Here is an 18,492-nt window from a genome sequence, read left to right on the forward strand (position 1 = left end):
CCAGGTCCATCCACGTGGTCGCGAGTGTCGGTGCATCTCTCTTGTCCAAGGCCAAGTGATGTTCCCATGTGTGGAGGGACCGCACTGTGTGTCTCCATCATTCATCAGTAGACATGGGGGTTTTTCTGTCTTTCGGCTGTTCATGATGCTGCTATGGGCATGCATGTACAAATATCCATCTGGTCTCTTTTAATTTAAAAACTGTAGTTATAGGTAATACTATATACACAGAAAGACACATGGCAACATGGATGTCGCCTGGTGGGGCAGATACCTGGGCACAGGGCTGGGATCCCGGGACCTTGTTCTGTCACTGCTGCCATGCGACTTGTAATAATGTCATTTACTTACTACCTAGCCTTGTCCAGCCCCCCAGGAGGCTGGCTGCTCCAGCGGCCTCAGGACTGGGAACCTGGGGTGCAAAGCTCCACCTGCACTGAATGGATGCATGGACTTCCCCTTCCCATGAAGGGGCAGGGGGCTGCTTTGCACAGGGGTGGGCTCAGGGCCACACAGGAAATATTTTCAGCTTTGCCGGCCATCGGCCTTTGGTGGCCGTGACTCTGCACTGTAGTTGAGGTCGGAAAGCACCCAGGTCCACATATAAACAAGTGGCCATGACTATAAACTTAACAACATGCAAATGTGACTATCATATAATTTTCACATGTCTTGAACTAGCCTTTTCATTTTTTTTTTTCAACCGCTTAAAAATGTAAAAAAAAGAAAACCCTAAAACATTCTTAGCTCACAGGCTGGACCAAAACCACAGAAGGGGAATGAGACGTGCAGACTGGAGTTGGCCAACTCTGTAGTGTTGGAATGTTTGGATCAAATGTCATGGGACACAATGTGGTGACCGGGTGGTGAGCCAGTGACACGCAGGCTGGTAAAGCCAGAGGTTAAGTGTGAGAATAGAAAGGAGTTTATCAGGGTACACTGCCATAGACAACAGCGGCCACACAGGTGAGGGGTGCCTGTGTGAGCCCCGAGGGCTGGTTTTTGGGGTGTTTAATAAGGTCCAGTCACAAGGTGCTTGATCAGCTTGTGCACAAGTCTCTGGTTGGTTGCAGGAGAAGTAAGAGGTTTAGGGTCCGTGAAGGACAGCGGGGTTTGACTCTGATAAGGTAGGCATTACCTGGGGCTACCGGTTTGTTAGGGGCCCAACATTCCCCCCAGACAGATTGGCAGTGACAGCTCTTTGGAACAGAGGTGAAGGTTTCTTCTTCCATATCTACTTCTGCTGAATTCGGGGTGCCATTCTGTCCCTGCCTAACATGCCGGTCTGTCCGGGGTTATGCGGCCCTGAGGCACCCCTGCAGCCTTAAGGTGGGAGCAGAAGGAGGCACCAGCGGCATCCCGGGACTGTGTCACCAGGACATGGGCTTGGCTCATGGCGGCAGTCTTGGAGGAGTGGTCTGTTTCTAAATTCACAGATCTTGGACCTCAAAACCAATCATTTTTGTGAGAGAGGAAAACAACAAAGTAGGTGAATACCAAGATAGACAGCTAAACCCAGTAAAAACAGAGAGAAGAAATCTGGGAATGTCTGAAAAGAAAGAGCTCATCCCTTCAGGTATCTAGGACAACACACTGGAGAACCAGTCAGAGAGCTGTTTAGTGATGGGTCCGCTGTGAGCGTTGACATCCCTGACACACCGGGGCTAAACATGCAGCACTCGGCCCCCTTGGGTGGGATGGTAGGAGCCACGTGGTTCCACAAGACAGCTCTCCTTTGTGCCCAAAGCAGACGTCACCATGAACGATCTTAGTGCTTTTCTAGGTATGCGGAGATACAAGAATTTGGCTCATAAAATCTTTTCCTGAAAACACCTAACTATCTAAAGGCCAGTCTTCTCAGAGCACAGAGCGCTGTGTTCCCGATCTCTGCCCTGAGCTTTCAGGCTGCGCGGAAGGTCAGCAACTTGACTTAGCCTGCCCAGAGGCAGAGGGAACGTGCCCTCGTGGTCGTAAATCCAGCCACGGCTTGGGAGGCATTTCGTGAGCATTTCGTCCCACAGCGCTAGGAGTGCCCATTCCTAGGTCAGGTGAGGATTTCATTGACAGGCCACTCAATGGGCTGTGAGTGGACTAGGCCTTGTGAACAGTAGCAAAAAGCCTCTGGACCACCTGTTTGACTAGTCTGTTATGGTCCAGGAAAATACCCGTCTTGTTGCTTCTTCCCAGATCTAGAGTAATGCCATTATAATCTCCTCTAGAACTATATATCTGGTTACTTTTGAAGACAATTCATATTTACGGCCAGGATTGGCGCAGGTAAGAATCAGCCAGGTGAGGGATCCCACTGAGTAATTCTAGGGGCCTGTACAAAAGTACAATCTCTTTGCTTGAGAATAAATTTCCTAAGGGCCTACCAGTTGGATCCTTCGAGTGGAGAAATCCTCCAAGGGAACCCAGAAGTACTGGGCCTACATAGCTGACCATAAACCTAACAATTGGATTAACTTAACTCTGTCTAAGATCATGAAGTACATTCAGATTACTGAGCTTTAGAAACAAACCTAGAGTGTTTTTGTAGTAATTCAATTAAACTTCGTAATAATCCCCAAAGGCAGGACAGCTTGAGGGCCGAGCCTTGCTCTTGCTCAAAATTTGCATTTTAAAAAGATGGCGAGAGAAGGGTTCCTGAGAAGACCAGGTAGAATATTTGCATCTCAAAGGTGAGCTCTTCCCAGAATGACTTTGTTCCCTTGAAGGCCAGAGAAATATTTTTAAGACACTGACACGCCTCCAGATTAGTAGGGGAGGCTCTGGGGGTGGTGAAAGGACTGGTGGGCTCTGGAGTATTTCTGGGCTGCACCTCTGGTCCCGGCCCTGAATGAGCAGAGGCGGCGGCGACACATCTGGCTTCCTTTTGTCTCTTTCCTTACCTCTTCTCTCCTAGGAAGTTTTCTCTTAGCGTCAGGATTTTGCAAAGGTCTCCATCTAGTTTTTCTCTAACTGCATATACAAAAAGAATCAGTTTCGGGATTTTCAGAGTCTTCCCTAACCCTATTTTCCCTGGGGTCTAGAGAATATTGTCATAATACTGTCTGTTTCTTAGTCATAGGCTAGTAATTAAAAGCTTTCCAGTCAGACAGAATTTGCCCAACAGGGCTCTGTAGTGGAACAGAACCAGAATCTCCCATTTCACAAGACAGAACACAAGGTACAAAACACATTCATGCATGGCCATCACACACTGACCAGCACAAGTTCTCATCAGACAGTCCCTTCTAGAACCAGATCTGAGTTTCGAGAGACAGCCATAAAGGCTTGACATATGAGACCTTGGACCATTTTCCCAATTTGCAAAAGAAAGAATCAAGCTGGAAGATTGTCTTATGGTTCAGAGTCCCATGAAGGGGCCAAGTCTCCTGATCTGGAAGTTGGTATTGGGGCCAGGCAACATTACAGGAAAAGATAAGCTGCTTTTCTTTAATGTCTGGGGATCAAACTTATCCCAGTGTTTTAAAATGTAACCTAAAGGTGAGTCCCAGGGAACAGAAGAAGTAAAGAGAAGGAAACCAGCACAGACTCTGTTCTGGGGCGTGCCCCCAGAAAGAGAGAGGCTGAATTTCCAGTGTAGAGAGGAGCTGACCAGTGCAAGGGCCAGAACCAGCACAAGGGCTAAAAAGCCCGCACAAGGGGCCGAAAAGCAAAGAAAAAGTGGGGGGGCTCACCCTCTGGTGACTTCTACCTGGCATGGTGATTGGAGGCAGGAGGCATGGCCAGTCTGGAGGCATGATTTGCAAAATCAGAGAAGGTGCAAGGGGGAACCACGCGGTTGGGCCCCAGAGCCAAGGAGTCAGTCTCGAGGGCCACAGTCAGAGGAAGGGAGAGAGCAAGGAGTGGGGAGAGAAGAGTTTCTAGAAAAGAAAAGATGTCTTTCCCACGTGCATTCACCACTGCAGGCCAGGGTCATTCCCATCTGTCAGACCAAGGTTCAGAGGTGGCTGAGAGTAGCCCAGCCAGGGTTCCTCAGTCCTGTGAAGGACTTCAGGGAATTTCCGAACACTAGGGAGCAGCAGGAAGGTATGAGACAGGAAAGGAAGGCAGAAGAGGGAAGCCTGCCTTGGCGATCTGGCTCCAGAACAGTGTCCCACCAAGCCAGGGGGAGACCCCTGTAGGGAGGTCGAGAAAGACAGAGAAGCCCAAACGGCTCCCCCAGAGTCCTAGCCACGTATGGGCCACCAAATGTGTGCACAGCGGGGCAGCCTGTACGGGGACATGGGGCCATGGGTTCAGTAAAAGAATCTACCAGAGTTTAAGTATAAGAATAGAAAGTTTATCAGGGTACACTGCCATAGACAACAGCGGCCACACAGGTGAGGGGTGCCTGCGTGAGCCCCGAGGGCTGGTTATTGGGGTATTTTATAAGGTCAGGTCACAAGGTGCCCGATCAGCTTGTGACAAGTCTCTGGTTGTAGGTGAGGTAAGAGGTTTAGGGTCCCTGAAGGGTGGTGGGGGTCTGTGCCTCTGATAAGGTAGGCATTACCTGGGGCTACCAGTTTGTTAGGGGAAACACGCCTAGTAAAGAATGTATTTTGTCTGCTGAGAGATCACAGATAAAGTTACACATATATATTCCTTTTCATTACAGGCCTTTCCAAAGTATTGAATATAGTTGCCTGCACAACTGTTTCTTGACTGTTGCTCCTTGCTTTCCGCACTCCCTCCCTTCCCTGATTAGCAACTGCTTGAATCTGCCCTTTGGAACTCACGGAAGGTCAAGCCGGCTGAATGAAGACTATTTTCTACAAACAACAAATGGAGAACATGGAAAGATTTATACCTGGGGTGGCCTCACAGGGTTCTCCATTTCACCTGGAAAATGTTAGACCACACTCCAGCAAAGTGACAGGTGAGGAAACCGACGCAGGAAACCGACAGGGGAGGACCCCGAGGGCTCGCTGCTGGGCCTATTCCGCCAAGCAGGCTCCGAAGGCTGAGCGAGGAGGGGGCCTCACGGGGCGAGGACCCAGTGGGGCCGCCTTCAGCGCCCAGGCGGCTACAAGCTGCTCGGGCCACCATGCACGTCCGCTCGCGGTCCGCGTGGCCCCGCCCCCGGCCTGCTCAGGTCCCGCCCCGGCCCCGCCCACCGCCCACTCGCGTCCCGCCCCCGCCCGCCCCTGCCCAGAAGGCCCTGCAGGGACAAGGCCCTACGCGTCCAGAGTTTGTGGGGCGCGCCGTCCAGCCAGCACGATGAGCGCCCCCGTCGCGACCCCCATCTTCGCGCCCGGCGAGAACTGCAGCCCCGCGTGGCGCGCCGCGCCCGCGGCCTACGACGCGTCGGACACGCACCTGCAGATCCTGGGCAAGCCGGTGATGGAGCGTTGGGAGACCCCCTACATGCACGCGCTGGCGGCCGCCGCCTCCTCCAAAGGTAGCCCCTGCCGGGCGCGCGGGGGCCAACCCAGGCCGGGGCCGCTCGGACCCAGGGCCAGCCTGCTCTCCGGCGGCGCGCATCGGAGCCTCTCCGCCTCTTTTCTCGCCGGGGAACTGGGGCTGCTAACAGGGGCAACGGGGGAGTCCTGGGGCGCCGCAGGCGCCCTGAGTATCGGGATCTTCCTCTCCGGGGGTAGTGAGGCTCCGACGCCGGGATGAGGACGGGCTGGGTCTGGGGAATGGACGCTCAGACGCAGAACTCAGCCTGGGGTCGGGGTGAGCGGCGTGGCGGCGACCTGGCGAGGTGCTGCCCAGGAGCCCTCGCCCAGGAGTTGCGCGAGGCCCGCCCCAGCTAAGAATAGCTCGGGGAAAGCTGAGGCTGGGAGACAGCTGTTAGGGGTGACCCTCGTCACCCGGCGTCAGAGCCCACGGGGTGCCGAGGACTCCCCCCGGTCCGCCAGAGGTCAGGCGTGCCACCTCTGGGCCTCTGTGTTCCCACCTGGCAAATGGGCACATCCAGTGTCCCTGCATGGTAAGGGCGTTTCTCTCCTCCTCCCTCTTTGATCCAATGGGGTCCAATCCCTGCCCCGCGCTGTCCCAGCCTTGAATCCTGGTGCTCCCTTGTCCTTACTTTGCTCATTGTTGGGGGGCAGGGGGAGTATCCAAATCAAGAGATAAGCGCCGCCAGTGCAAACAGCCTGGGCCAGGGCTCAAAGTCCAGGCTCTGACCTTCCCCCGGACTGGCCTATAAGCCGCTGTCCATGGCTTCTCTGGCAGGCCACCCTCTCTGGCTGCTGGCCAGGGCCCACACTGTTCCCTCTCAGGGCTGCTGTGTTCTGTCTTACCTCCCCCCTCCACCACCTCTGCTCTGCTGTGCCGTCCAGTTCTTGTGGCAAATGTTCCTCTGTGCTGAGGCCCTGCCCCTGCGCCCCCTCCTCCAGGCAGCCTCCCCAGCCCCACCCAGTGAATGAGGCCTGGACTCTCTGTCTGCCCAGGGGGCCGGGTCCTGGAGGTGGGCTTCGGCATGGCCATCGCAGCCACCAAGGTGCAGGAGGCCTCCATCGATGAGCACTGGATCATTGAGTGCAATGACGGCGTCTTCCACCGGCTCCAGGATTGGGCCCAGCAGCAGCCCCACAAGGTGCCCAGCTCTGCCCGCAACCCCTCAGCCCTGCCCCCACAGGCGGTTGGGGACTGGGGTAGTAGCAGACGTGGAGGAGGTGGTCTCCCTTGGGAGTGCCTCTGCGCCCCCCCCCCCCCCCGCGAAACAGGTGGAGAAATCCTGGGTCCTCCCGGATCCTCAGCCTCCTCTTTTCCGCCCCTGCCCCAAGGTGGTTCCCTTGAAAGGCCTGTGGGAGGAGGTGGCACCGACCCTGCCAGACAGTCACTTTGATGGTGAGAGGGCTCTGGGAGCTGGGAAAGGGGAGGGCCTCTGCCTGGATTTCCTTTGCTTGTGGAGGGACCTCTAAAGAACACGTCACTGGGGTGGCAGAGCCTGGGGGGCAGGGACAGACACACACAAGGGCCTGGTACTCAGGTGCCTGGACACCTCAAGGAGGGACCAAATGGGACACAATTCATAGAGCAGCCCAAGCACAGTGAACTCTGGGGCTCCTGGCCGTGTTCAAGTCCCACTTGCGATCACAGCCACCATCCCGGTGCTGCCGCCACCTGGCCCTGACCACGTGGCTTCCATCCTCCCGAGCAGGGATCCTGTATGACACGTACCCGCTGTCTGAGGAGACCTGGCACACACACCAGTTCAACTTCATTAGGGTAGGATCACTGGTGGTGGGGTGGGGTCTGCCGGCCACAGGGTGGGGGATCAGCCTGGGGGGGCATCTGTCATCCACACAGAGGGCCCCTCTCCTTCTGCTGTTCCCCTGACCTGCCAGGACCCAGCAGGTCCACTGGGGATGCCTCTGCCCACACCCAGACCTCCCTCTTGACCACTATCCCCCCTCCCAGGACCATGCCTTCCGCCTACTGAAGCCAGGGGGTGTCCTCACCTACTGCAACCTCACCTCCTGGGGGGAGCTGATGAAATCTAAGTACTCAGACATCACCATCATGTTCGAGGTACCAGTCTACTGCTCCCTGGCCTGCCCCACCCCCACCGCAGGGAGCTTTGGGTGGGGAGGCAGCTGGAGTCATCTGTGACAGGGAGGGTCCCTCGGCTCCCCTGAGAAACCAAGCAAGGTCCCTCCCTGGCTCAAGGACCTTCAGTGGTTCCCCAGTACCCTTGGGATTAGGGAGTCAGCCCAGGCTCCGCACCCCAGCTGGAAGGCCCACCGGCATCCCAGAGCATCTCATTAATGCAGCCACCTTTGTCCACTCAATTCCCTCTGCCTGGATGTGCAGGTGGGCAGTCTGGTGATGCCCGGTGATGGATAAAGGCCTGATAAGAGGATGCCCCCTAGGAAGGGTGGGTCACAGGGTATCTCATGAGGCCCAGGGCCCTGGAGGTGACTTGGCCCCTCCCTCTGGCCAGGAGACCCAGGTGCCTGCCCTGCTGGAGGCAGGCTTCAGGCAGGAGAACATCCGCACGCAGGTCATGGAGCTGGTCCCGCCGCCTGACTGCCGCTACTACGCCTTCCCGCAGATGATCACGCCCCTCGTCACCAAGCACTGAGCCCATAGGCCACCGGCTCACGGAGCCCCAACCCCCAAGCCCCTACTCAGTGCCTTTGTTGGCTGGGGGTGCGGGCTCTGGCCTCTCACCGCCCTGGTCGACTCACGTCAGCAGGCTCCCCTAACCTCTGCCACGGGACTACCTTCCCCTCAGGGTCTTGGGGGTGAAATAAATACTAACAGTGGGCTGGGCCAGTCGGCAGCGTGACCAGGAAGTGTGCTCTCACTTACTCTCCCTGTCCCTCCAAAAAGTAAGAAGTGGGCCTTCAGCGAGATGGTGGTTGCCCCGCTCCGAAGACTGAACCTGCCTGTGATCCCACCCGGTGCCCGTGGCGGTCACTGCCCATCACCCCCCGATGCCACCCGCCCCCTGCAGCAGGGACGAGTGCACTGGAGTGGACAGACACTCTCATCCTTCCCTCCTTCTCCCCCTGGTGGGCACTGGGGTGCTGAGAGGAGGTGGAACTAGGTCAGGACTGCACAGAGGGTGGCAGCCCCAACGTCCAGACACTCGGGCCACTCAGGAGGGAGGGCCTCTGATCCCACCCAGTCAGGCTGAACCACAGAATTAAGCAGAGCCTTTCAACCTGGCACCCCTCCCAGCAGCATCCTCTGCCCACCCCTGGGCGTGCAGTGTCCCTCGCCCGGCACAGCGATGCCGCTGTACGGCGCTCGCTTCCTCAGACTCCACGCCCCTCCGGCCCCAGTGCAGGGACACCCTGCGGCCCAGCTGGTCGCCCCAGTGCTGTCCGCTTCCCCCCGACCAGCTCTGGGACCCATCCACTCCCTGTGTTTATGGCAGGGCCAGGGGCCAGGCCGAGTGCAGGTCCAAGGAGGGGCCAGTGTGGGCCCCCAGCTGAGCCCAACCATCCACCTGGGGCCTCCGTGTCTCCACACACAGGAGAGAGTGAGGCTAACAGGGCCCGGGCAGTCCCCCGCCAGCTCCCAGCCCACACAGCACGTGGCGCAGGCTGCTGGCTGGAGTGGGTCTGTCTGGTTTATTGGCCACCTTCCCAGAAGATGTGCAGGTGGGGAGTGGCGGCGGCGGCGGCGGAGGAGAGGGGCGCAGGCGGGGAGCGGTGGCGCTACCTGCGGTACCAGATCCGCAGCCTCTTCTCCCGCTTGATCTTCCTCTGCAACTGCAGGATGCCGTAAAGCAGGGCCTCGGCCGTGGGCGGGCAGCCTGTGGGCGGGGGCAGCGTGGGTCTGCAGCCGGCCGGGCCGGACCACCTCCCAGGGCAGGGAGGGCCAAGGTGGGGCCCCACCCGGCACCCCCTTAGATCTGCACCCAGAGGGCCAGGGGGCTGGGCCCATCACAGGGAAGGAGCCAGCAAGGTGAGTGGCGGGGGCCAGCTGAGGCCAGTGCCCAAGCTCCTGACACTGGCAGCCGGGGACCCCGGGACTGACCTCCCGGCTGAGATGTGGGTGGCGGGGGGGCCCTGGCTGCCCTGTCCACAGCCATCCCTCCATGTGACTTAGCTTGGGACTGAGGACATGTGCAGGCGGCCTGCTGACCCCAGGCCGTGATGGCCCCTGGTGAGGACCCTTGGGAAGGTCTGGGGACAGATGAGAGGGAAAAGAGTGGCCAGGTCAGACTGGGAGGCCCACACGGTCCACAGACTGAGGAAGGACGCCCCCACGGACAGGCTCCCCACAGTCCTGCCCCCAGTACCCCAGCCAGGAGGAGCAGGAACCACCCGAGACATGACAGGCCTAGAAGGGCCAAGGAAACAGCTGTCATCCATAGTCATTTACTTAGAGCTGACCCTGCCCCATCCGCCCTGGCCTGGGGCTCAGTCCTAGCAGGACTACCCTAACAGCCCACTGCGGATGCAGAAACTGAGGCTCTGAGAGGAGACGTGCCTGAAGTCAGGTGTCAAACAAGCAGCAAAGACCAGGGATCTGGCTCCTGGTCAAGGTTAACAAGCCCACAGAGTGGACTCCTATGCACCCCTCAACGCCCAATAGTCTGCATCAGGCTCTGTCCCCCACAGCCTGAGGGCTCCCCCAGAGCCTGGCCCAGTGCTGCCCCAAACAGGTCTGGGGCCTGGAAAAGCACTCAGATATCTGCAAAATGCCCCACAGATCAACGCCATTTCCCAATTCACTCTAACCTGGGGTCAAAACCTGTTTTTCTGCCTTCTGAGACAGACATGCCAGAACATAACTTAAACTTCTGGACGACCAGGAATCATGACATGGAATGTACTCTCCTCTCCAGAAACTCGGGGTTGAGCTTTCTGTGCCTGCACTGAGAGTGAGGTACAAAATGGCCAAGAACAAGGAGTCTCTGTCCCCTGTCCCCAGGGAAAGTGACCCCTGACCACGGTCGGGGCCTACGCCCTGGCTGTCACCCCAGCCAGCATGGGAGTCTCACAGGGTGGCCGGACAAAGGAAAGAACACCCAGTGAAACGTGAACTTCAGGCAGATTCAGGTCCTTTCTGTAGTGTAAGTATATCCCAAATATTGCATGGAATGTACTTATACTAAGAAAAAACAATAGTTCTTGTTTTCCTGACATTCAAGTTAACTGGGCACCCTGCAATTTCACTGGCTAAATCTGGCGACTCTGGCAATCCAGGGTGCCAGGGGTCTCAACACCCTGCACCCGCATGAAAACCGGTAGGCATGGTTCTTGGGTTCCAGGGAACTTGTTTCTATTAGGTGGAACCACACGGAACCATCACAGCCCTCGTCTGCCGTCTGGATAATGTTAAAGATGCTACAGCCGTGGAGACTGTCAGGGGACCCAAGGGAGAGGCGGGCTGCCACTCTTCTTCTTGGGCCCAAAGCTGCTCCTCCTGGAAATGGTGGGAGCCCATCATCTCAGCAGGGGCTTCCAGGAACCGGGTGGGTGGCTTACCTGGGACATAGATGTCCACGGGCACGATGCGGTCACAGCCCCTCACCACGGAGTACGAGTAGTGGTAGTAACCGCCTCCGTTGGCGCAGCTGTGGGGGGAGCGCCGGCCCTGAGCGCCGCTCGGGCCACCCCGGCCTCTCCTCCTCCACGCCTGCCCCCCACCCGCACCTGCCTCCAGCCACAGCCGGTGCTAGGCGGTCAGAAAGGGGCAAGACCAGGACAGAAGCCACAGCAAAGACAGACCCTTGGGAGCAGAAGCAGACGGGCCCGCAACACACGAGCTCAGGGAGGGAAGCAGAAACAGGAGGACACACAGCATGCGACTCCATGGGTGTGAGGCGTCCAGAACAGGCCAGTCCCCAGACACGGGGAAGGGCTCCTGGCTGCCAGGGGCTGGGGGGGGTGGGGGTGACTGCTAATGGGGACGGGGCTTCCTCTTGGGGTGATGGAATGTTCTGGAACTAGACAGAGCTGACCGTTGCACAGGATGAATGCACTAAAACCCACGGAATTGTGCACTTTGAAAGGGTGAATTTTATAGTATGTGGATTCTACCACGACAAAAAAAAGTTAAGTGACCAAACAGCTTTTACTGACAGGGAGAAGTGGCTATGTGGTAAGGAGGCCGGCGTCCCCGGGTCATGGGGCAAAGGACCAGGACGGGCGGTGGGGACAGGGGAGCGCCTCAGACAGCACAGGAGGGTGCACGCTGGACGCCCTAGATCCAACAGCAGCACAGGAAAAGGCGGCAGAGGCGCTGGCTGGGCTCTCACCCCGCCCGCCCCACTCACCTCCCCATGGACACAACGTAGCGGGGCTCGGGCATCTGGTCGTAGACCTGGAAGAGACAGAGGGTCTGCCCGTGGCTCCAGCCAGGGTGGCGGGAGGAGGCGGGCAGGCAGGGGGCTGGGCCCACCTTGCGGAGCGCCGGGGCCATCTTGTTGGTGAGCGTCCCGGCCACAATCATCACGTCCGACTGGCGCGGGCTGGCGCGGAAGACCACGCCGAAGCGGTCCATGTCATAGCGCGGAGCCGCCATGTGCATCATCTCCACAGCGCAGCAGGCCAGGCCAAAGGTCATGGGCCACAGGGAGCTCTGCGGGGCAGGGCGGGGCGCCCGTGAGTGACGCCTAGCCCACCGTGTTTAAGGAAAGTGGGCGACGTCACAGCACAATCTCGATTCCTCGTCTTCTGGGAGAACACCACATTAGCCATCCCCCCCCACAGTGGCCCTTTGACGTCCAGACTTCCAAGGCCCCTAGGACCCTGGTCCCCAGCCCAGGAGCACCCAACCAGAGAGTAAAGTGAGTTACGCCTAAGGGTCAACACTTCCCAGCAGCCACATTACCAAAAAAGGGAAACAAACAGAAAAACCCAAAGCCGAGTGAAATCCATTTGAATAATACAGCTCACATACCCTAAGCCCAGTGTACCCTAAACCCCATCTTCTCGACGAGGCACGGGCTACTCCAAGTGTCCAGCGGCGTAGATCCAGACCCGGAGCTCAGCCCCTTTGAGCACCCTGTTCCCAACACCTCCTGGACTCAAAGTGCCAGTGCTTCCAGGAAGTCCTCCTGGATGCCCTCGGCTGCCCTCAGACTGTTCCCAAAATCCTTTGGTGCCCGACATCCCCTGAAGCTGTGCCCTCCACTCGTCCGTGTCTAGTCTGGGATCCGGACGAGGCCCGTTACCCTGTGCAGGTGACAGAGCTGGGGCCGCACGGCGGGCAAGGGCTGCCCAACACAGCACGGCCACCTGGATGTAGCCTGAGCGGCCCAACCCTGAGAACACATGGCCACAGTGGACATTGGCACCCTGGTGCCGTGGGCCTGGAGGGCCGGACACACAGACAGCAACCGCCGTCGAGAGGGGACTGTTACCAGCCTGTCCTGGCCAGACACTCCAAAGACACTGAAAGGAGCTACTGTCCCGGAACACAGGACACATGTCCCACGGGAGACACGGACAAGTACACAAGCGCACAGACTGTCCCCCAGCTAACACCGGGGGTGTGGCAGGGTGGGGTGGGGTGGGGCTTAGTGTGTTTGCTGGGAAGGAGTTACTGTTCTCATTGGAGATTACTTTTCAGCTAAAAAAATTAGTTTTACGTTAGAAGAGACAAGAGAAGGGTGAACAGAAGGCAGAGGGAGGAGAGAAGGGGGTGGGTTGTCATGGGGGCTGAGGGACAGATGGGGGCAGGACCTAGGGTAGGGGGTCCTGGGGCAGAATCAAAGACACAGGGGTCTCCATACGAGGTGGCCCCGCGTGAGTGTGGGTGAGCACGTGGCAGGGAACGAAGGACACAGACAGGGTGGGGGCTCACCCGGCGGGCCCAGTTGATGAGGTCATCCAGCTTGGCCACCACATACTCGCCTCGGCTGCTGGGAAGTGCGGCAGGTTTGGGGACCACAGCTCCGGCCTGGGACACAGCAGGCTGAGTGCTGGGCATGGGACACAGCACGGGAAGTGTCAGCAAGGCAGCCACCCCCAGGGACCCCACCCTGGGGCCCAGCACAGAACAGCCTCTCAGAGGGCAAGACCAGCCAGGGTCACGAGGTCACGGCAGGTCCCAGGAGCAGCACAGGGAGGGGCTGTGGAGCCGGGGTCTGCAGTGTCCCCACACCCAGGCCCAGGTCAGGACCCAGGAACGAAGGACCCAGTGCACATGCCTTGGCCACCTCGCTGCAGCCCCTGTAGGACCCTGTCCCCTCAGAGACTTGGCTTCTCCATCTGGAAAACACCAGGTCTGACACCCTCTCTAGTGAGGGTCCTCTGGTTTGGAGACATGCAGGAATCAGCCTGGACACGCAGGAGGGAGCTGGTCAGGACTCCGAGGGAAGGGACCCTGTCACGTGGTAGGAGGACCCCAGAGTCGCCCTGGGCCGCGGCTGTGCTGGGGTGGGGTGGGGAGGGTTTTCAGGGTGCCTGGGCTCCTGGGAAGGCCGGCCTCACCTGCTCAGGCTGTCTGTGGCCACACTCGAATGGACACTGCACACCTGTGCAGCTGCACCCACATGGGAGCTGCAGGGAGATGGGCCACGCGTGAGAAGAGCCAGGGTTGCCCTGACATGCTGTGACAGGGGCCACCCTGGGGCAAAGATGGGGAAACTGACCAGGGGCCAAGTCTGGGCCTCCATGTGTTTTTACAAATAAAGCTTTATTGACACACAGCCACACCCATTCCTTTCCTTGATTTCTGTGGCTGTTTGTTCAGAGGCAAGGCCAAATACAATTACCATCTGGCCCGTTAACAGAAAAAGTCCCCCAATCCTTGGTCCAGAGGATGTCTCATTTTCATTTTATACTTCCCTCGTTTTTCCCATTTCCCTTTGCTTTACAGTGAATACGTATTTTATTCCTGGGAAAAGGGCCTTATCAAAACAAAGTCAGCCCCAGTCCATGCCCTCCTGGAAGCCCCAACTCCCCTTCATCAGGAAGACCTTCCCCTTAGAGCTGCCACGTCCCTGATCCCACGGCACGGGGGTTCGAGATCGGGGCTCCGTCTACACAGAGGGCCTGGCAGCCGCCTGCCTCCCCATCCCAAGGACGCCTGCATGGGGCTGCCACCTGAGCACACGTGCCACATGCCTCCCTGCGACAGGTATCAACTGAGTTCTGACGGCACCAGGGCAGGCAGACATGGGTCTGAATCCACCATAGGGAACCGTTCCCAAGAGGGGCCTGCACGTCTCCTGCTAAAGTGTAGACTGCAAGCCCCCATGGCCTTCAGCAGCGGCTGAGGGTCCCTCCCGCATCTGAGGCACTGATATCCTCCTCTGAGCCTGCCTTGCCAGGGCCTCACTGCAGGTGGGCAGGATCAGAGGTGCAGGCACTCACCGCAGAGCGAGGACTGGGCGGAGCAGCCTGGGAGCTGCGGAGAGAACCACAATGGGGGGTCAGCGAGCTGCGGGCAGCACCAGAAACCACCGGCCTGCAGAGTCCAGCCTCCAGTGTTTGCATAGCAGACACCACCCCACCCCGCCATATGCCCTCCCTTTCACCACTGTCTGTTTAAATTCCATTTAAGAAACTGGTAAAAAGTGATCGTTCAAAATATCAACCAGATAGTGTCATTCTCCTGCTTAAAACCCTACAACCTATGGAAGAAAACCCACACTCCACACCAGGGCCCTCTTCCCTCCTCAAACAGGTCAGTGTCGTTCCTGCCTCAGGGCCTTTGCACTTGCTGTCCCTGCTGCCTGGAGGGTCCTGCCCACACATGCCGTGCTGGCCCTTCTCACAAGGCAGGCTTCGGCTCAGACAGCTGGATCTACACTGGCTCCCCAGGCCCTCTGGATCCTATCACTCTGTTCTATCTCCATTAGCAAGGCTCCAGGCCCTGGGCTGGGAGGTCTAGGGTTTCAGATTCTGGGCACCGAAGACAGGCTAACTGCCCAGGCCTGGACTCTTGTGTGAGCTGCCATTCCCTGAACCTCAGCTTCCCCACCTGAAAATTCAGGGCTTTGGATGAGCTCACAGCACAGTAAAATGCCCTTCACCTCTGAAGGGATTCCAGCCTCTGGACCAGGCACTTTAGCAAGAGGCCACTGGTGAGGATTCAGTAGACTGGTGAACTTGCGTGGCAAAGGAAAATACCCGCCTTTTGTCACCAATGTCTTACTGAAAATTGGCCTTTCCTTAAATTCTGACGACAGCCAGCTAACCACAGCAGTCTTGGAAGGACCAGCAATCACAGTGGTTTCCTAACCGCGACATAGAGGCTGCAGCCAACTCCGGGTCAAGGAACGTGTTCACTCCTCACCCCCAGTTTGGAGACAGTATCTTCACAACTGTCTCTCAGTAGAACCGCCCTCCTTCGCGACCCTATGGATTTCATCCCACGCGTTTAACCGCTAATCTGAGGAGGAAAAGTCGCAGGAGCAGCCCGGTTTAGGACGCCTGCTCTGCGGGCAACCGTCACGTTCCCGGGGGTTGCAAGGCGCCTTGGGGTCGCGTCTCTGCCCGGCCAGGCCGCGTGACCTCCATTGGTCCCGGCCCCTCCCTGGGTCTCAGTTTCCTCGCCTATCCAGGCGCAACCGCGCGCCACCTCCTCCCGGGAGCTTCAAGGGCAGCATCCGCGGGCGAGCCTGGGCCCCTTCAGCCCCCACCCCGGCTCCCCGCCGAGGCTGGGAGGCTGGGCCGCCCCCCGCCTCCACCTCCACCTCCTCGAGCAGCCGCACGGGAAAGCGCCCGGAGCGAGCCGCGGCCCCGACCCCAGCGCCCTGACCCGCTCACCCGCCAGCGCCGCCATCTTGGCCTCGGCCTTCAGACAACCTCTACAGTCCGTCCGCTATAGCGCTCCGGGTCCCCGGGGCCGTCGCCCAAAGCGGCTCGGCTGGTGTGCGGAAACCGGAACCCGGGCGGGGACGTTCCGCCTCCGCGCTCGCCCCTCGCCGCACGTCCCTGGATGCCCCGGAGGGATAAAAGGACTTATGGGTGGGGGTGAGCATTCCAGCCAAAGCAGGGGAGCCGCCCACTACTTTCTTGTTCGAAACAAAACTACACGCCCGTCCCTGGGTGGGCTCGAACCACCAACCTTTCGGTTAACAGCCGAACGCGCTAACCGATTGCGCCACAGAGACAGTGCTACAACCCCACTGCCTGCGTGAGCCTATAAGGCATGCGCGGCCCGCGCGAGGGGCCCGAGCTACGTCTGAGCACGGGCTTCGCGGCGTGGGGCGGAGTCGGGGCGGGAACGGCCCCTGCCGCCCAGCCGAAATAGCTCAGTTGGGAGAGCGTTAGACTGAAGATCTAAAGGTCCCTGGTTCGATCCCGGGTTTCGGCAAACATTTTGGCGCCCCCAACGAACATCGTTCATTTGGACTCGGAACTGATCCAGCTGCTCCCAGCTTTCCCGTAGCCAGAACGTGGGGGTCTTTACCTCCCCAGAATATTCTCCATGCTGCAGATGAGGAGCTGGGCTGCTGGCTCCTACCAAGGCGAGAGGGTTTGGACAGAACAAGGCCTCAACCCAGGCCCCACCCCCAAAACTATGATTCCAGCCCCAATGCTCCCCCCAACCCCATCGCCTTTCCCTACCCTGATTTCCAATATTTTTTAAGTGGGAGAATTAGAACGAATGCTAATTGTAAAAAAGGACACTACTCAACACTAACAGTGGCAAGACGGAGTTTGCAAAAGCACCTTCCGCTCAGATGGCGTTTGTGACCATCCTGCTGGGTGCCTGTATTCTGCCCATTTTACACATAGAGAAACTGAGGCTGGAAAGGGCGAATGCAGGTGAGCAGCAGGGCTGGGTCCTGACAAGGACCACCCCAGGTGTGTCCTGGATCCCAACTGCGTGAGGATGCTGAACAGAGCCGGGCCGGGTCGAGGCTCTCAGGCACTCGAGGTCCGGGGAAGGGCGCATCAGCATCCCAGTCTGCACACAGGAGAAAAGAGCAGGGTGGCCCCAGGGCCTCTGTCCACAGGAATCTGACACCTGCCATGTGCAAACCTTCCTCATCCTCAGTTCCCACAACTGACTATGCTGTGGGGCTGTTTTTTGTTTTTTATTTAAATAAACTTTGTACTTTAGAATTATCTGATTCAGGGAAAAGTTGCAAACACAGTACAGTTTCCTGGCCCCAGCACCCAGTCTGCCCTGCTGTTCACTTCATACACTGATGTTAACAATTCATGAGCCAACGTGGATACATTCACTAACCCAAGTCCCGGCTTTATTCAGACGGTTTTTCCCTGATGTCCTCGCTCTGGGAGCCGAGCCCTCAACCCCACCAGAGCCTTTAGGTGGTGCAACCCTGGGGCACATCTGACGGGGACCTCATGAGACCACAGAACCACCCATCCAGACAAACTGCTCTTGAATTCCCAACACAGAGACCACGAGAGGCAGGTGGCTGGAAAAGGCTGTCTCCAGCCTCCAGGGGCTGGGTCACGCAGGGAAAGACAACGAACACAGGAGTGGCAATCAGCATGTCAGGCTGAGGGAGTGGATGGGGAGGGGAGGTGGATGGGGGAGGTAAGAACCTGGGTCAAGACCCTGGGGTGTCACAGGAGAGCCCTGAAATGGGGAACCTGCCCCACCAGAAGCAGGTCTGATGGGGCAGGGAGGGAGGAGGGGGACCAGCGGCTGGAGGAGGAGGGGCCGGCCGGGCACAGGAAAGCCTAAGCAGTACAGACTAACGGGGGGGGGGGGCGCGGGGGCAGGGATCCTCTGCACTGCACAGACCTGCTTCTGACTTGAGATTCTCACTCCGTGTACTACTTTTTAAGTCAATTTTGTAGATAAACAGTGGGCTTGGAGAGGTGCCGAAGTGCAGGAAGGAAAATACCCCTTCCAGGAACTGGTTCTGCTTAAACGTGACTGGGGGGCTGACTGTCCCTCCAGCCGTCTGGGCAGCAGAAAAGGAAACCCACTTGAGAAAAGGCAGCCCCGGGCCTCGGGTCCGGCTGAAAGGAGGTGTAGGGATGGATGGGCTGGGCGCAGCAGATGGCGGCCAGGGCAGCGGTGCAGGCCCTGGGAGGGGAAGGAACACAAGGACAGCGAGGATTCCATGCAGAGGTGTGGCCGGCTGCAACTCCAACCGGACAGAGCCCAGGACGGCCGAGGGGAGACCCCTGTGGAGGGAGGGAAGAGGATGGGGGA

At 58.3% G+C, this 18,492-nt stretch overlaps 2 protein-coding genes and 2 non-coding genes across 5 annotated transcripts; 2 read left to right on the forward strand and 2 right to left on the reverse strand.

Moving 5' to 3' along the window:
• The first annotated feature begins 5,124 nt into the window (after positions 1 to 5,124).
• GAMT (guanidinoacetate N-methyltransferase) lies at positions 5,125 to 8,227 on the forward strand. The gene is made up of 6 exons (XM_074351303.1): positions 5,125 to 5,386; positions 6,384 to 6,529; positions 6,720 to 6,783; positions 7,097 to 7,164; positions 7,357 to 7,467; positions 7,880 to 8,227. Exons 1-6 carry the CDS (start codon positions 5,206 to 5,208, stop codon positions 8,018 to 8,020), a joined length of 711 nt encoding a protein of 236 aa, XP_074207404.1. The 5' UTR covers positions 5,125 to 5,205; the 3' UTR covers positions 8,021 to 8,227.
• A 700-nt stretch (positions 8,228 to 8,927) lies between these two features.
• NDUFS7 (NADH:ubiquinone oxidoreductase core subunit S7) lies at positions 8,928 to 16,242 on the reverse strand. Of its 2 annotated transcripts, XM_074351302.1 has the most exons (9): positions 16,119 to 16,242; positions 14,721 to 14,754; positions 13,836 to 13,904; positions 13,207 to 13,324; positions 11,800 to 11,979; positions 11,675 to 11,721; positions 10,884 to 10,972; positions 9,427 to 9,575; positions 8,928 to 9,202 (listed from the first exon to the last, which is right to left on the reverse strand). In XM_074351302.1, exons 1-9 carry the CDS (start codon positions 16,132 to 16,134, stop codon positions 8,933 to 8,935), a joined length of 972 nt encoding a protein of 323 aa, XP_074207403.1. In that variant the 5' UTR covers positions 16,135 to 16,242; the 3' UTR covers positions 8,928 to 8,932. The 2 variants fall into 2 exon arrangements, with proteins under 2 accessions (XP_074207403.1, XP_010964940.1); XM_010966638.3 differs by lacking the exon at positions 9,427 to 9,575 and having other exon boundaries at positions 8,999 to 9,202; positions 16,119 to 16,235.
• A 149-nt stretch (positions 16,243 to 16,391) lies between these two features.
• Positions 16,392 to 16,465, reverse strand: TRNAN-GUU (transfer RNA asparagine (anticodon GUU)). Its single transcript has one exon. It is a non-coding gene; the product is annotated as a tRNA-Asn (tRNA).
• A 130-nt stretch (positions 16,466 to 16,595) lies between these two features.
• Positions 16,596 to 16,668, forward strand: TRNAF-GAA (transfer RNA phenylalanine (anticodon GAA)). The gene has a single exon. It is a non-coding gene; the product is annotated as a tRNA-Phe (tRNA).
• The last annotated feature ends 1,824 nt before the right edge of the window (positions 16,669 to 18,492 follow it).

The sequence above is a fragment of the Camelus bactrianus genome, chromosome 22, assembly GCF_048773025.1.
Source record: "Camelus bactrianus isolate YW-2024 breed Bactrian camel chromosome 22, ASM4877302v1, whole genome shotgun sequence".
NCBI lineage: Eukaryota > Metazoa > Chordata > Mammalia > Artiodactyla > Camelidae > Camelus > Camelus bactrianus.

Excerpts from the sequence above, each read along its gene's own strand:
- GAMT (XM_074351303.1), top strand. The coding sequence starts at position 5,206 with ATGAGCGCCCCCGTCGCGACCCCCATCTTCGCGCCCGGCGAGAACTGC. Across the intron at positions 7,165-7,356 it reads ACCAGTTCAACTTCATTAGG|GACCATGCCTTCCGCCTACT; the intron begins GTAGGATCACTG and ends CCCCCCTCCCAG. Across the intron at positions 7,468-7,879 it reads ACATCACCATCATGTTCGAG|GAGACCCAGGTGCCTGCCCT; the intron begins GTACCAGTCTAC and ends CCCTCTGGCCAG.
- NDUFS7 (XM_074351302.1), bottom strand. Across the intron at positions 11,980-13,206 it reads TCATCAACTGGGCCCGCCGG|AGCTCCCTGTGGCCCATGAC; the intron begins GTGAGCCCCCAC and ends CCTGCCCCGCAG. Across the intron at positions 10,973-11,674 it reads TACGTTGTGTCCATGGGGAG|CTGCGCCAACGGAGGCGGTT; the intron begins GTGAGTGGGGCG and ends CTCCCCCCACAG.